The sequence below is a fragment of the Saprolegnia diclina genome (assembly GCF_000281045.1).
Source record: "Saprolegnia diclina VS20 unplaced genomic scaffold supercont1.67, whole genome shotgun sequence".
In the NCBI taxonomy this organism is placed as follows: domain Eukaryota; phylum Oomycota; class Saprolegniomycetes; order Saprolegniales; family Saprolegniaceae; genus Saprolegnia; species Saprolegnia diclina.
The window spans coordinates 84,533-98,918 of record NW_008246134.1 but is presented as its reverse complement, the minus strand read 5'-3'; the positions used below and the strand labels follow the sequence as shown (position 1 = coordinate 98,918).

The following is a 14,386-nucleotide window of genomic DNA, read 5'->3' as shown; positions in this document are numbered from 1 at the left end:
GGTGACAACCCTACGCCGTGTCAAGCCTCTTGCACGACCACGGGACCTGAGAATTACGAAAGGGCAACATGACGAGCTATCGGTGGCATCATGGTCGACTTGGAGCGCAGTGGCAGGTGGTGCCAGACCCATGGGGCAGTCGCTTGCAAGCAACCAGCTAACCCAACAGCGCACGAGGCGGACGAGGAAGCACTGGTCAAGATCGGACATGCACTTTTCATTAAATACGATAAATAGACGTCCGTTCAATATCGCCGCCGGAGATCGTCCCACTCGAGCAGAGCTTGGAGGACCGTGAGGACGTCCTGGGCGACGACCGTGCCAAACTCGATCGCTTCGAGCGACGGGTACTGGGCCAAAACGCCTTGGAGGTTCGCCATGTGGCAAAGCCGCTGGAGCATTTCTGCTGGCATTGGGAGCCCCAATACGTTGGACGCCAGCAGTTCTTGGTATTCGGGCCGCTCGCGCAGCAAGATGAGCTGCCCCGGACCCGTCTACGCATCTCGTGAGCGCCACATACGCAGAAGCGGGAGGTTCTCGTACCATGTTGGGAAAGAAGCGGACTTCGAGCTTGGCGTCGCAGAGCACCTCGTTCATGATGAAGAGACCTTTCGCCACGACTTGGCTCGGGTCCATCGCGACGTGGTGGTTCAAGTTGCGTAGCTGCGTCGACCACGTGCGGGAGAGTGGCAGGAACTGCGCAATGTTGCGCATGAGCGGCTTGGGAAGCCCAAACGCGCGCACGAGCCAGCTGCCGTACGAGGTGGCGGCAGCCGTTCGCCGCGGCAGAAGCTGCGCGCGGTTGAGAAGGTACAGCGTGCACATCTTCATGAGCATGTAGTTGCGCAGCATGCGCAGTCGGTACTTCATCAGCCGTTGCTGGTTCTACACACAAATGCATCCTTGAGCACACAGCCCGCAGCCATCTCCAGACGTACGTCGATGGTCAGAATGCGAATGAGTTCTTCGTTGCCGCGGCGCGACGCATTGTCCAGCGCCGTCTTGTCCCGCTCGTCCTTGAGAAACATATCGGCGCCAGAGCTGAGCAGCGCGACAATGGCCTTGGCGTGGCCGCGCTTGGCCGCGAGGAGCAGCGCCGTACTGCCTTGCCGCTAAGATCGTGGACAATGAGCGGCGCGATGAAGGAAAGGGGCTGCGTACCGTTTGCTTGTCGACAATGGCGCCCGCATGGATCAAAATGTCGGCAATATCGGCGTGTCCCCGCTGCGAGGCGAGCATGAGCGCCGTCATGCCTTCCATCTATCACATGCATAAGTTCAGTCAACGTTGCATGGATGACGCGTCGTACGTTTGATGCGTTCGCGTCGGCGCGGTTCCGGAGAAGCGCCTGCACGACTGCGCCTTGGCCTTCTTGAGCAGCGCGCATGAGAGGGGTTGTACCCTTTTGGTTGGCGTAGTTGGGATCGGCGCCGGACCGGAGCAAGAGGTGAACGACGTCCAAGTGGCCAAAGTGCGCTGCGGGAACGAGGGCGGCGCTGCGCGATTCCGAGGACGCGCCGGCATTGAGAAGGCACTGCGAGATCTCCATCAGGCCTTTCTGCGCCGCCAACAGCAATGCCGAGTTCTTCTTGTCGTTGACTTCGTTGACGTCGACGCAGTGCGAGATCAAGAGCCGGCAGACGTCGAGGCTCGTGTACTTGACTGCGCTCATGAGGAGCGTAAAGCCGACTTCGTCCTTTGCGGCGAGGAGTGTCTGCTTGCCTTTCGGCGTCTGCTGGTTGAAGAGCGCTACAAAGTGCCGAGCCTCGCCTTGCTTGAGGAGGCCAAAGAGGCGGGTCTGCACTTGCGCCTGCTGGTCCTTCTCGTCGTCCGTGCTGTTGCCGCTGCCGCAGTTTTCGTCCGGGATGAAGCTCAGGCGCATCTTCTTGCGCATCGGCATGTTGATCGCGTTCTCGACGTCGACCTGATGGCGGCGGCTGCGGTCGTCGGCCATCTCCGTCATGCCATCGTCGGCGGCCTCGATCATCGTCATGGGCTCGTCGGTGGTCGACGGAAGCCCGAGCATCGGGACCTCGCCCGTCATGTCCACGTTCGCGTCGCCGCTTAGCGCGTCGTCGGCGTGGCTTGCCATGATCATGTACCGACGCGAATGCAAAATGACCGCGGAGTATACAAACACCAAGTGACGCCGTTTCTTTATTTGCTCTGCAAATCGGGCATCCGGATCCACGACCCGAAAACACAAATTATTCTAATACCTTGCACTTTGTATTGAAAGCCTGTGGTTTTTAATGCGTGACGCCGCGAAGAAAATTACGCCGACCGGATGGTCTGATATCGTCGCACATCCGGATACCGCAGCCGCGCGGTCAAGTAAGCAAGCTCCAAGTCGAGAGAAGACGACAGCTCTACTGCTATATGTACGGTATGGGATCGAGGCCGAGGGGTCGAAGAGCAGTCTCAGTTCAAGCTGCGATCCCGAGTTGAGACGCGGGCGTGTGATCGGGAACGTGCGATCCTTGGGCATGTTCCGTGGTATTAAAATACATTGCTCTAAAAATATAATTGGAGATTCGGACGCCGGCGCATAGACGGACGTAGATCAAATCATTTTATTTGTCCCTATTTTTATGGTTTGAGATCCTATTTTATTTGGTTGGTTTTATTCGCGAAGCCGAAGGAATCGTCGAGGCAGTCGTTCGCTTCGACTCGCGTCGTCGCAGCGACTAACTAGGCAAATACGAATGTACTACAACCAAGCCCTCGCATAATGCACGTGGGTACAGACTGTATTGACGCATCTCTAACGTCCTGAGTAAAGGATGTGCGTGGCCACATCGTCGTGCGCCGTTTTTGTGCAGCAATTCGCGCGGCCTTGCAGGCCATCCCCACCACGTTCGAGATCTGCCTAAATGACACACCGTAGCACTCACGATGGCACTCGTCTCCTGCAAGCTATCGGTGGTATGCGGATTTGGTATACCTTGTAGAACACGCCCCAACGGACGCTCCAGCGACAGGAGGAGCTTGCTTCCACTGCCATCATCCACAGGATGCGCCGGTGACATCGCATCTCGATTGGGCCACATCCAAAGCAACCTTGAAACAGCAACACGTCGTTGTGTGGTCCACAGACCAATGGGACTCCTCGCCATGCAGAGCCGTTCCGCGTTGACAACCGGCGCCGACTTCATCTGCCAACCGCGTGGAAGGTTCCGTGAAAGGGCCGGAATGCCAGGTTCAGGCATCTTTAGTAGCAAATGCACGCAGGAGTATGCTGCAGCTAGCCAATCATCAAGGCCATCAACGCCAAATGACCCGTATTAGCACCAAGCCACTGGCCCCATGGACTAATTTCGCATCTCAGAGCACGATACCAGTCACTGGTAAATTTCCAGAAGCCAGTTTCGACGCTTGAGGCACAAGTTGTCCTCTGCAAGAAGGCTCCTCTCGCTGTGCAACTAGCATCCACAGACTCATGCAATGCCGTTTCCGTGTGGGGTTGTCGGCCGTCAAAACCGCGCCAACCGCCAACTTCAACTGGCAGGTTATCCGGATGTTCGGTGATTGGTCGAAGCGTACACCAATCGTCCCAGCGGTCCATCAAGCAACAACAACATGGCGGCGAGCAGCATGAGCATGTGGGCAGGCAAGGCGATCGTCGAGGTCGGCGACCTCGTCATCCTCTTCGAGACGCACAGCAGCGTCACGTACGCCTTCATGGAGAAGGACGGCTGCTACCAGAACCGCCACGGCGCCTTCCACCACAACGACATGATCGGCCAGCGCTTCGGCACCAAGGTCTACTCGCGCATGTCCAAGGGCTACATCTTCATCCTCGCGCCGACGCCCGAGCTGTGGAGCAAAGCGCTGCGCCACCGAACGCAGATTGTCTTTACGCTCGATGCGAGCGCGATCCTCTTCAACACGCACTGCGCGCCCGGTACGTTGCCCATCATATCGACCATGCGAGCCTCATGCGAAGCGTTGTAGGCAAGATCGTGGTCGAGTCGGGCACGGGCAGCGGCGCCTTGACGACGTCCTTTGCCCGTGCGATTCAGCCCAGCGGCCACGTGTACACGTTCGAGTTCAACGCCACGCGCGCCCAAGTCGCCAAGTACAACGACGTTGCAGCTCATACCGGTATATGGATCGCACGTGTGTAGGGAAGAGTTTGCTGCCAACGGCCTCGACAAGGTTGCGACCGTCGAGTGTCGGGACGCGTGCGAGCAAGGTACGTCGTTGGCTTCCTCCTTGACCACGATCGAGATGCGTCCTAGGCTTTCCCGAGCACCTCAACGACAAGGTCGACGTCGTTTTCCTCGATCTCCCGTGCCCGTGGAAAGCTGTGGGCCATGCGAAGCGCGTGCTCAAGACGGGCGGCGCGTTCGCGTCCTACTCGCCGTGCATGGAGCAAGTGCAAAAGACGTGTGACGCCCTGCGCCTCGACGGCTTTGACCGTAATTTTACGTCTAAATGGCGTCCAGAGCACATACGCGCGTAGGTGTCCGCACGATCGAGACGCGGCTCATGACGTACACGGCGCGCACCGTGACGCTGCCGGTACCCGACTTTGGCTCGTCGGACGCCGCAATCGCCAACGCGATCGCCGAAGCGTCGGGCGAGAAGCGCAAGCGTGTGCCGGAGGTTCCCGAGTCGGAGCTTCCGACGCACACGTTGGCCAAGCGCGACGAAGAGATGCGCGGTCACACGGCGTTCCTGACGTTTGCCTACAAGTTTTAATACGATATGGCGACGATGGCCATTGCATAAGCTCGTTACTGCGTGTCGTACATGCAGCTTCCATGGAGGGTGCTTCTGGCCGTCTTGGTAGAGCGGCTCGGTGATCACAGAAGGGCAGACTGTGCTTGTCGAACGCAAGGTCCCTCCTGGCTGCTGCCTCATCGAACGACAACCAGGCGATGATCATGTGGGAGCGATCGTCTGCAGTAGAAAGGCCATGCATACTACGGCATGGGAGATGCTCTTGAACGACGTACGGTGCTTCCTTCTGCCACCAAGCAGCATCGTCGCGCTTGGGCTCATCCAGACAGCGCTGCCAGTGACGCCTGCCACGTCACCGCGCGTCGATACGCTCGAAACGACCACCACTCTAATGTTGCAGCCAATCCGCGCTGTTCTCACCAAGCGGGAGCGATCCACGGAATCCGGATCCGGTTTGTTGCCAAGATGAGCAATAAGCGGCCGCCCACACTCGCCCATTTGCCAGCTTGAGCAGCATGCAAGCCGCCGACGCCAGCACCGCGCTGTACGAGGCCACGTGCCGCCATCTCGCGGAGACTACCCACTACGAGGACGTCGACCAAGGGCTGCTCTCGGCCGGTCCCATCCCGAGCCTCCAAGTCGCCGCCTTTAACTCGCTTACGACGACAGCCATGGTGTCACGTCAATGCTGGAGCGCTACCCGTCGAGCGTCGTGCCTGCGCAGGTTGTGCTGCTGTACTACGATGCACGGCTTCCGCACCCGTGGCGGGACGTCCTACCCATCATCATGGGGCGAAGTGACCTTCAACGTCGATGGCTTCTCGACCGCGTTGGCCACGAGCGTGACGATTGTGATGGCGCCTGTCACGGCCGGTCACGTCGTGGTCGCTGCTTTTGACCTCGTCGCCACGCGCCCGTTGGATGAGGCGCCTCCGCTCTCACTCACGTTTGAGGCCACGGTCGGCGACAGCATGATCGGCTTTGCTGTCCACGCCGGGGTTGTTCTCGACTTGATTGATCTGGAACACCACCGTCATCACGACGGGTGGTTCATTGCAGCGCTCATGGAATCCTTTGATGTTACAGCCGGGCGATGCGGATGAGAGCGCGCCGCTCGAGATTCAGCAAGGGACGATGCACTCGGCGCTAAGTGTTGCGACCCGAACATACCAGTGGGCGGTGTTCTCACCTGGGGATTGGTGTGGTGACTCAAGCTTGGCTAATGCAAGAGTGGTGTATTGGTAGCGTAGAATGCACCTTAGACATCGATAGAACACTAGTTTTGTAGAAGGATCGCGCGAAGAGGTGCGTCGAAGGGTCGTGGGTTGCGCAATGCAGGTCGAAGGGTCGAAAACCCAGAACAGGCGGGCAACCCTGGTTAAGATGGGTCTAGTCTTCCTTGACATTGATTGGCGGGAGTGAAGACGCACCTCGTGTTTTGGTCCACGGCGCATCGATCGCGCGCGCTTGGCGCCGGCGTCGCCGTCTTCGCTCTCGGGCCTACCGGTATCGCTGACGCTGGTCTTGGCCGCCGCTGCATTGAAGACACTCTGGATGTCCTGGACCACACATAACCCCACAACTTTTCGTGCGACGAAACTGGGCCGTATGTCATCCACGGCGGCTTCTTTGCCGACTTTGGCCGCGTCTTGAACGACATCGGCGACCATGGCCTCGTCGCGCGTTTCTCGGCCTCAGCGTCGCCAAGATATGCTACGACAACCGCATCTTGATTGCACCTACGATCCATCGCGCGCTTGAGCTCTTTGGCGCTGACGTTCTCATGCCGGCGCTCGAAGCGCTCCTCTCGGGGGCAACGTCCTGGTTCGGCCTTGCGAACGGCTTCTCGCAGGCGTCTCGGACAATGTCGATTGCTTTGCGCCAGCCGCTCTAGCGCGCGGACCTGCTGCGTTTGTACGCGGTGCTGAGCCATCGCGAGTGCTTTTTATGCCAGGCGAGTGCTCCAAGGAGCTCTTGCAGGCGACGCCGTGCACCTCGAAGACTACCTCTGGGACGGCGCGATGCTCCGTGGGCCATCGCGCTCGTCGCCGCCAACGCGGAAGAGTTCCATCCGTGGACCGTCTTGGCGCCGGAGGCTCTCGCGCTTGCGCCGGTGCGCTTGGCGCGACGAGCTTGCGCGCCACATCCACGACCTGCAACGTGCCCAACGACGGATCTCATAGCCATTGCCAAGGCGCGCCGCGAGGCGTTGGAAGCCGTCGCGGGTTTCTTCAACGAAGTGGCGGATGCGGCGCCGCGGTACCTCGCCCACGTCCCCTCCGCCAACGTCAAGGACCATGGTAGTGCTTCGCTCAATGCAAATCTCTCATTGTCCTTTGCCCGTTTGATCTTGTGTGAGGCACGTCCAATGCGCCGAGGGGTGAGATGCGAGAATCAAGCACGTCGATCGTCGTTGGCCTCGTTGCTGCAGTGCTGGAAAAGCCGCGTCGAGGACGGAGAGCCCAACGACATGACTTTGCCAATCACCTAGCACGTTGAAAACGATCAACACTCTGTCGCTGCAGCCAATCAGGGAACGGTCCGCCGAATCCGGATCCGGATTGTGGGCCACCCGAGAACGGGCGACTCATTGCCTTGCTCGTTCGGTATGCAGGACGTCGACGCTGACGCAGAGCTGTATGAGGCCGCGCGCCGCCTCCTCGGGAAGACCAAGCGCTGCAAGTACGTTGAGCAGGGGATACTCTGGTCCGAGGTTGTCCCGAGCCTGCAAGTCGCCGGCTTCGACTCGCGATCGCAGCGCGACAGCGACAGTGTTGATAAGCGTGTCTCCACATTGCTGGAGCGGTACCCGTCAGGTGTTGTGCCTGCCCAAGACGTATCGCTGGGCCACGTTGGCCAGTGCCCACGAACGTGGCGGGACGTGCTTCCGATGACGATGCAAGAAAAATTGGACAAGGAAGTGGAGACGTGCGCACCCGTGCTGTCGCACCTCGCTGTCGCCAGCGCCGCCTCGACGCCGCAGTTGACGCCGACCTTGCCGGCGAAGAGCAGCTTTGGGACGCTGCTTGTCTTCTTGTCGACGGCTTGCGAAGGCGGCCACGTCACAATCAAGTACAAAACCTTTTCGACACCGATGGTCACCGGCGTCAAATGGGGCTCGTATGCGGTGGTCCACCGCCGCGCTTCGATTTCGATGGCGCCTGTCGCAAGCGGACACGTCGTCATTGCCGTCTTTGATCTCGTTGACACGCACCCGCCGAACGAGGCGCCTCCCCTCTCGCCCGAGTTTGAGGCGACGGTCGCGGCGCTCAACGACGTGGTGGCAGCGCCTCGCGTCGCCCCGAACGTGGTCGGCTTTGCCTTGAAGCCTGCCGCTGGCCGCTCGCTCATTTGGAACGTGCACCGCTCCGACGACTACTGGGCGTTCCTCACAGCGCTCCTCGAGACCAAGGCCTTTGACGTCGCCTCTGTCCAATCGCAGCGGGTCGAGCCCAGCGGAGACGGCCCGTTCAAGATTCACACTGGCTACCTCTATCCGAATCCCAGCCGTTTGGAAATCACGTCGGCGCGCTGCCCGATCCAAGGCTTTATCGGCGGCGTTGACGTCGACGAGCTGGCTCGCCCAGGGACGAAGAAGTGCCTTGTGTTTTGGCCAACCGTGTGTCGATCGCGTATTCTTGGCCCGGAAGATACCATCTTCTCGCTTGCGACCATCACCGACGCTGGGCTTCGCCGTCGCTGTCTTGAAGACACTCTGGAGGTGTTGGAGCACATGCCTTCAGAGGCAGTTCCAAGCGCATTCAATGGATCGTATGCGACCCACGGTGGGTGCTTCTTTGGCGACTTTGGCCGCTTCCTGAACGGCATCGGCGACGAAGGATTTCCAAGGCAACCTCGACTTCTTTGCCTCAACGATCCATCGCGCGCTGGAGCTCTTTGGCGCCGACGCCCTCTTGCCGGCGCTTGAAGAGCTTTTCGCAAACTGGCAAACCAACTGGATCGGTTTTGCGAACGGCGTCCAGCTCCTGGCCAGCCTCGCGGGCGTCTCGGCGGATGCCGTTTGCGCCGGCCTGCCACTGTCGCGCGCGGATGAGCTGCGCCTCTACATGGTCCTCTTCCCCGACCCGACGCCCGAGCGCTTGTTGGAAAATGAAAACTTGATAACGGAGCTCATGCAGGCGGCTCTTTTGGACGCCGTGCGCCTCGAGGCGTACCTCTGGGACGATCCACTGCACGGCGTGATGCTCCCAGAGCTCATCCAACACGTATACGCGTTCCGCTTGCCGCCGCCGCGCTTGGAAGCGCTCGTCATCGCCAACGCCGACATCTTCCCCCCGCTGACGGTCGTGGCACCAGTCGTTCTCGCGCTTGCGCCGACGCGCTTGGTCTGGTGCGACGAGCTCTTGCGGGTCGCGTCCTAGGTGCCACGCAACTGTTGCGGCTATCGCCCATGACCTCACTTGTACCAAGTGCTTGCAGCTTTGCACATCGGGTGCTTGTACACTTCCAGTTGAAGGCCAACGACATCTTCTCCATGGGTAGGTTTAGGGCAGCTTCGATCACACTTCACGCACTCTAGTATATTCATTCCTCTTGGCATCCTCGGTGTGCAGACGACGCAAAGCTCCACAACAGCATCACGGAGCGTGTTTTTGCGGTGCTGGTGGCCAGCGTTGATGTCGCCTTTGCCCCTTGCTGCGATACCTGCCGTGCCTTGAGTGCCTTCGGTCGCCGACAACGAAGACGCGGAACCACAACCCACCGAGGTCATAGCTACGGTGCTCGAATTGATCGAGATGATCTATGGCTGGCCTGACCAAGCTGCGATCACGAGGAGCGGGATCCAGCGCTGCCCAAAACTGACGGCGATGACGCACCCAAGCGCTTCAAGTCGTCGTCGCTGCTCCTGTGTCAACGTGCGTTGGTCCACTTTGTACGTGTCGCATGGTTCTCCCTACTGCATTCGCCTCGCACGTCGCAGGATCACGATCAGCGAGCTACAAGTCGAGCGACTATCGCCTCTGCGACACCAAGGAGGATCAAGGGCATACAGAGTGCTGTGATTGCATCATCGTCTTAGTCGATCGACGCTCGCCGTCCTAGTCGAACGTCGAGTCTAGTCGCCACGGTGCTGGAAAAAGCCAAGAATGTCCTTGATGAGGATTTGCCAAAAGACGTCGACGACGACTTCGGCGACAATGAGCCAGATCACAATCCACTCGAGCTTCGTGTCGTGCTGCCGCGCGAGCTGCTGGCTCAGCACGTCGAGCCTACATTGCCACTCAGCTCGCATATCTTTCAATGTATCAAGCCGTACAATTCGCGCAGAATGTCGAGGCGCGTGTTGAGAATGTGCACGCGGCTGTCGACGTCGAGGTACTTCATCATCTTCTTGTAGAGCGGCTGGTACTCGTCGTCGTCCCAGAAGAAGTCCGGGTCGTCGAGCATGTCGGAATTCAGGTTGATGTCGCTCCGCTAATATATATATATGAGTACCTCTTGATAGATTGATACAAAACGGAAATACCTCGATGAAGAGACGCCCAATGAGCTGCGAAATGTCCTTTTGCGAGTACTTTTTGATCTCACCCGTCTCGGCCAGCGTCTGCGGAATGTGGCGCGTCTCCTGAATCGTCTCGTCGACGCGCTGCTCAAAGACGTCGAGCTTGGACGACTGCGCCATCGCAAACGAGATGGCAATCTTCTCGGACGCGCGGAAGCTGCTCAGCGTGATCGAGTCGTTGATGACGCTATCATACGGTATGAGCACATGACGACGCATCGTCATCATCATCATGTCTACCTTGTCGCTTCGCCGTAGCTAAAGTCCATGTCCTCGACTTCGACCTGCTTGACGTAGCCCTTGGAGAAGGCGCGGATGGCCTGGATGTGCGCTTGCTCTTCCGCGCGCGTGAGGCCCCAAAAGACCGTGCAGCCCGTCGCAAAGTAGAAGACGTCTTTCCGCTCAATGCTCAGGTTCTCTTCCGTGACCATGTCGCTACAGGTGAAGATGAGCCGACGCGTTTCAGAGATGGGCGAACGTACTCTTCGCGGTCTTCGGTCGCGCATGACGAGTGGATGGCGCCCATGTACATCTTGTGGGTCCAGCCGTTGGGGCTGAGCTCGCCGCCCGGGAGCTGGCCCGTCTCGATGCGCTCGAGCCACTTGAGGAGCTTGAAGAGCTGGAGCGAGTCGCACGTGCAGTACGCCGACACGCGCATCTTGGGCACGCTCAAGTCTTGCTACACAACGGCATGAGCCACACGCCCATCGACTCGCAGGACGGAACGTACGCGAAACTTCTTCATGTTGCGCATGCGAGAGCGCCGCGTGTACCGGTTGGCATTCCGCGACGCCTCCATGACCTGTTGGGGCGACAGGTCATTGAACTGCGAGAGGTAGCGGGTATGCTGTACAGGGTTGGGCTTGAGAAAGTTGTTGAACCCCGTGCGCGGCTTGGCGTGCGGCAGCACGACCGGCGCCGGCGGGTATTTCTGCGGTATCGTTATCGCAAACATGTCCTGGTCGCCCTCCTCGTCGCTCGAGCTGTTGTTGGTCGCGTTGTAGTGGCCCGCGCCGTAGTAGACATGGCGGCGCGTTGACGGCGACATGGCGCCACCTATATCCATGCCATGAGCAAGCGCTACGACGACGAGGAGAGGCCTACCGCCGTTGCCATAGTGCACGGCCGAGTCCGAGTTGTAGTTGATGGCCGGCAGCTGCTGCGGGCGGCCCGCCGGGATCAGCGGCGACTCCTCGTTCGGGATGTCTTCGCTCAGAGACGTGTTGACGCGCATGGTCCGGGTCACGAGGTTGGCGTGCGGGTGGTCGGGCGGCGTGGACGGGCCGGGCGTCGAAGGCTGGGTCGGGGAGTGAATCTTGGAAGTGGTTGAAGCCGACGGTCGGCAAAAGGTATTTTGACGCGAGCAATTAAATGCACCCTTGCTTTGTATAGACGTCGAATAAAATTCCGCGAGCGCTCCCGGCCCTAGCCTGCGCCCTACAAACACCAAGTTTATTTTATATCATTTGATAGAGGTTTTCGATGGGCCCATATCCCCTGTGTGACGCTGGATACGTATACAAGTACCCATCGGTTGCTACAGGATATCCAATTAAAGAGGGTTTCCACCGCAGCTGGGACCTGGGACAAGCTCGATCGCGCAGATCTAATGGCTGGGACCACGTGACAGAGGCGACGTAATCGCAGCCATCGATGTGCTTTTTAACTGGTGCGGGACGATCGCGATGCACCTTGCGCTAACGTGGCCAAACACAAAGCGTGGGTGGTGTTCAAAAGGCTTCAAGAACAAGAAGACATTGCTGGCCAACTTGTCGACGCCGGTCATCTCGATGGCGCTGCAGCGGCAACCATATGCCAAGTGTCTTGGGCGATTCCTCCCATGTGCCGTGATCCAGCGACGGCGAGACGCAGCGCCTTGCGAGGATGGGTCGCACCTTCTAGAACGTCTTCGCCGCCACCAGTACAGTAGTAGCTACTAGTATGGCGCTTCGTCCATGCGCATGGGATGCTTGTACGTGGCACTGCAGCTTGCTGGATATCGGCATTCGCTCGGGCGCGTGCCACGTCAAGCTCCCATCAAGTTTTGCAGTTTTCAGCGGTGCAGGTGCTTCAAACGACCTGTCGACACGGCTCTGGCGGCTACCCTAGCGTACAGCTAGTCTAAACTACTCCGTTTCTTAACTAGTCGATGCGCGTAGTCGATCGGGCGAGACTGCGACTAGCACGACGCGGTCACGTGGTCGTCTCGACGCCATGTACCCACATCCGACGGCGATCTTGGAGGGACGCCAGCATGCTTGGTATCCGGCGGCCAGGTCATCCGGATAAAGCGGCCTTTCGATTTTTGCTGGTCGACGACGACGCATGGAGTTCCTCGTGCACAACATCTCGCACTCGGACCTCGTGGTCGAGCTGCAGGGCGACGTAGGCCTCGCGACGCACCATGGCAAGAGCTCGCTCCTTGCGCGGCCCAAGTTCAGCCTCTTCAACATTGTCTCGCAGTGCATTGTCGCGCGGCTCGAGACGCTCTTGCCGACGAAAGCGTCGCTCGCCGTTGACATGCACGAGTACTGTCGCGCCACGTCACACCCGATTGGCTTCCGGTCCGTCGCCTTTAGCATCGATGATCGTGTCGGCTCATGGCGATCGTAGGTTTGGTGCGCATGCGATTGCACTGCCGTCGGCGTCGCTCGCACTCTCGGACTTTCAGCTGCGCTGCTCCGAGGCGACGCAGCTCGAGGTCGAGCGCAGCTGGTCAAACGTGTCGATCTCGGCCGTCTTTCTTCCGCTCCTCGGCAGCCTCGTGCCGAAATGGATCCAAGTGCTTGCAGATGTGCACTCGCAAGACAGCCAGCAGCTGCTCTACCTCATCTCGGGCGCTGGCATTCCGCGCAACGCCGCCCATTCGATCATTGGCAACTCGACCGAGTGCACGGCCGCGCTCATGACGCAGTTCATTTCGACGTACTACCCCAAGATGCACATCACGCGCGTCCACTCGGGCTCCAACATCTTTCGGTACGACGACAACGTGCAGTTCATGACACGCGAGCTGCGGCCGCTCCTCGAAGCCCACCGCGATACGCTCGTTCAAAAGGTCGGCGATACGTGGAAGAGTCATTTCCACTTGACCATCTCGTACGCCGACGGCCCGCCGGCGCGACTGAGTGCGCTCAACGCTGCGCTCCGCGTGTACACACCGTCGTACTTGCACCTCTGGCAGCTCAAGACGTTTTGGCACGAGTCCAAGCTCAGCCTCGACGACGTCGACTTTCACCCGTTCGAAGACATTGAAGCGACGCCGCAGATTGCATTGAGTGAGGTCAAAGAGCCGCTCGTCCTTCGCCTTGTGGACGAGATGAAGGCGTTCCGCGACTGCTTTGTCGACGGCCAGCACCTCGGCGAGGTCGGCAGCTTTTGGCTCCGAAAATCCCGCAAGCCCGTGCTCGCCATCTTGCTCATCCAGAAAACTTTGCCCAATGGCGAGACGGCGCTCGTTGTGCACCGGGGCATGAACTGCGAGGTCTCGATGCCCACAGGATCACTCTGCGCCGAGCGAAATGCGATCGGCAGTGCGCTCGCCAACGACCCGACGCTGCACCGGAACGCACTCAAGATGATTGGCGTCCTCAGCGTCAACCTGGCGCCATCATCTTCGACGACGGCACTGCCGTTGCCACGCACTGTGTCGTTGCCGACACCGATCATGCCGACGGTCCGCGCCGCCGCCGACTGCAGCTCGCCCAAGGCAAAGAAGCCCAAGCGCCCGCGGACGTTCTCTTGCGACGGCACGACGCCGGCCGTCGCGTCGGCGCTGGCCGAGATCAGGTATCTATCTGATTGCCTCTTCTGGATAGGAATTAAAGACGTGGCGTAGTGCACCCAAGAAGGAGGTGCCGGCGCCCGAAGATCGCAACCCACTGGGCCCGTGCGGCGCGTGCAACGAGTGGCTGCTCAAGATCGCGGAGGCCAACCCGAGCTTCAAGATCATTACGTTTGGAAGCATGGAGTGCGACAGCATTTACGTTCACCAGCTGCTCTAAGCAACGATGCGAATACACGTCCTCGCTATCTATCTATCTATCTATCTATCCAATCGCAACGCATCGTAATTCCAAGGTAGCCTGGAGTCGACGAGCTGGACCCGTGCGGCAGCTCCATGCAACACCGTCATTCCAAAGCAACGCAGTTTTCTTTATTCAGCAAACAACAAAC

General features: G+C 59.3%; 6 protein-coding genes across 7 annotated transcripts; 4 read left to right on the top strand and 2 right to left on the bottom strand.

Moving 5' to 3' along the window:
- Nucleotides 1-190: 190 nt before the first annotated feature.
- On the bottom strand, nucleotides 191-2,130 carry SDRG_14100 (hypothetical protein). The gene is made up of 5 exons (XM_008620207.1): nucleotides 1,310-2,130; nucleotides 1,162-1,260; nucleotides 939-1,112; nucleotides 544-885; nucleotides 191-494 (listed from the first exon to the last, which is right to left on the bottom strand). The coding sequence occupies exons 1-5, from the start codon at nucleotides 2,096-2,098 to the stop codon at nucleotides 246-248; spliced, it is 1,653 nt and encodes a 550-aa protein (XP_008618429.1). The 5' UTR covers nucleotides 2,099-2,130; the 3' UTR covers nucleotides 191-245.
- A 1,359-nt stretch (nucleotides 2,131-3,489) lies between these two features.
- Nucleotides 3,490-4,738, top strand: SDRG_14099 (hypothetical protein). Its single transcript, XM_008620206.1, has 5 exons — nucleotides 3,490-3,904; nucleotides 3,955-4,078; nucleotides 4,128-4,195; nucleotides 4,242-4,421; nucleotides 4,466-4,738. The coding sequence occupies exons 1-5, from the start codon at nucleotides 3,580-3,582 to the stop codon at nucleotides 4,702-4,704; spliced, it is 936 nt and encodes a 311-aa protein (XP_008618428.1). The 5' UTR covers nucleotides 3,490-3,579; the 3' UTR covers nucleotides 4,705-4,738.
- A 463-nt stretch (nucleotides 4,739-5,201) lies between these two features.
- On the top strand, nucleotides 5,202-5,789 carry SDRG_14098 (hypothetical protein; the record flags this gene model as incomplete). Its single annotated transcript, XM_008620205.1, has 1 exon — nucleotides 5,202-5,789. The coding sequence occupies one exon, from the start codon at nucleotides 5,202-5,204 to the stop codon at nucleotides 5,787-5,789; it is 588 nt and encodes a 195-aa protein (XP_008618427.1).
- Nucleotides 5,790-7,294: 1,505 nt separating this feature from the next.
- On the top strand, nucleotides 7,295-9,068 carry SDRG_14097 (hypothetical protein; the record flags this gene model as incomplete). The annotated part of the gene is made up of 2 exons (XM_008620204.1): nucleotides 7,295-8,407; nucleotides 8,526-9,068. The coding sequence occupies 2 exons, from the start codon at nucleotides 7,295-7,297 to the stop codon at nucleotides 9,066-9,068; spliced, it is 1,656 nt and encodes a 551-aa protein (XP_008618426.1).
- Nucleotides 9,069-9,683: 615 nt separating this feature from the next.
- Nucleotides 9,684-11,592, bottom strand: SDRG_14096. Of its 2 annotated transcripts, XM_008620202.1 has the most exons (8): nucleotides 11,315-11,592; nucleotides 11,064-11,266; nucleotides 10,941-11,012; nucleotides 10,693-10,889; nucleotides 10,451-10,645; nucleotides 10,175-10,397; nucleotides 9,965-10,122; nucleotides 9,684-9,917 (listed from the first exon to the last, which is right to left on the bottom strand). In XM_008620202.1, the coding sequence occupies exons 1-8, from the start codon at nucleotides 11,442-11,444 to the stop codon at nucleotides 9,764-9,766; spliced, it is 1,332 nt and encodes a 443-aa protein (XP_008618424.1). In that variant the 5' UTR covers nucleotides 11,445-11,592; the 3' UTR covers nucleotides 9,684-9,763. The 2 variants fall into 2 exon arrangements, with proteins under 2 accessions (XP_008618424.1, XP_008618425.1); XM_008620203.1 differs by having other exon boundaries at nucleotides 10,941-11,266.
- Nucleotides 11,593-12,145: 553 nt separating this feature from the next.
- Nucleotides 12,146-14,266, top strand: SDRG_14095 (hypothetical protein). Its single transcript, XM_008620201.1, has 4 exons — nucleotides 12,146-12,320; nucleotides 12,370-12,774; nucleotides 12,824-13,999; nucleotides 14,049-14,266. Exons 2-4 carry the CDS (start codon nucleotides 12,536-12,538, stop codon nucleotides 14,212-14,214), a joined length of 1,581 nt encoding a protein of 526 aa, XP_008618423.1. The 5' UTR covers nucleotides 12,146-12,320; nucleotides 12,370-12,535; the 3' UTR covers nucleotides 14,215-14,266.
- The last annotated feature ends 120 nt before the right edge of the window (nucleotides 14,267-14,386 follow it).

Excerpts from the sequence above, each read along its gene's own strand:
- SDRG_14100 (XM_008620207.1), bottom strand. The coding sequence starts at position 2,098 with ATGATCATGGCAAGCCACGCCGACGACGCGCTAAGCGGCGACGCGAAC. Across the intron at positions 1,261-1,309 it reads CCGACGCGAACGCATCAAAC|ATGGAAGGCATGACGGCGCT; the intron begins GTACGACGCGTC and ends TGCATGTGATAG. Across the intron at positions 495-543 it reads TCCGCTTCTTTCCCAACATG|ACGGGTCCGGGGCAGCTCAT; the intron begins GTACGAGAACCT and ends CGAGATGCGTAG.
- SDRG_14099 (XM_008620206.1), top strand. The coding sequence starts at position 3,580 with ATGGCGGCGAGCAGCATGAGCATGTGGGCAGGCAAGGCGATCGTCGAG. Across the intron at positions 4,079-4,127 it reads ACGCGCGCCCAAGTCGCCAA|GGAAGAGTTTGCTGCCAACG; the intron begins GTACAACGACGT and ends GCACGTGTGTAG. Across the intron at positions 4,196-4,241 it reads TCGGGACGCGTGCGAGCAAG|GCTTTCCCGAGCACCTCAAC; the intron begins GTACGTCGTTGG and ends GATGCGTCCTAG.
- SDRG_14096 (XM_008620203.1), bottom strand. The coding sequence starts at position 11,444 with ATGCGCGTCAACACGTCTCTGAGCGAAGACATCCCGAACGAGGAGTCG. Across the intron at positions 10,890-10,940 it reads GCAACATGAAGAAGTTTCGC|CAAGACTTGAGCGTGCCCAA; the intron begins GTACGTTCCGTC and ends GCCGTTGTGTAG. Across the intron at positions 10,123-10,174 it reads TTGGGCGTCTCTTCATCGAG|CGGAGCGACATCAACCTGAA; the intron begins GTATTTCCGTTT and ends TATATATATTAG.
- SDRG_14095 (XM_008620201.1), top strand. The coding sequence starts at position 12,536 with ATGGAGTTCCTCGTGCACAACATCTCGCACTCGGACCTCGTGGTCGAG. Across the intron at positions 12,775-12,823 it reads TCACACCCGATTGGCTTCCG|GTTTGGTGCGCATGCGATTG; the intron begins GTCCGTCGCCTT and ends TGGCGATCGTAG. Across the intron at positions 14,000-14,048 it reads TCGGCGCTGGCCGAGATCAG|TGCACCCAAGAAGGAGGTGC; the intron begins GTATCTATCTGA and ends GACGTGGCGTAG.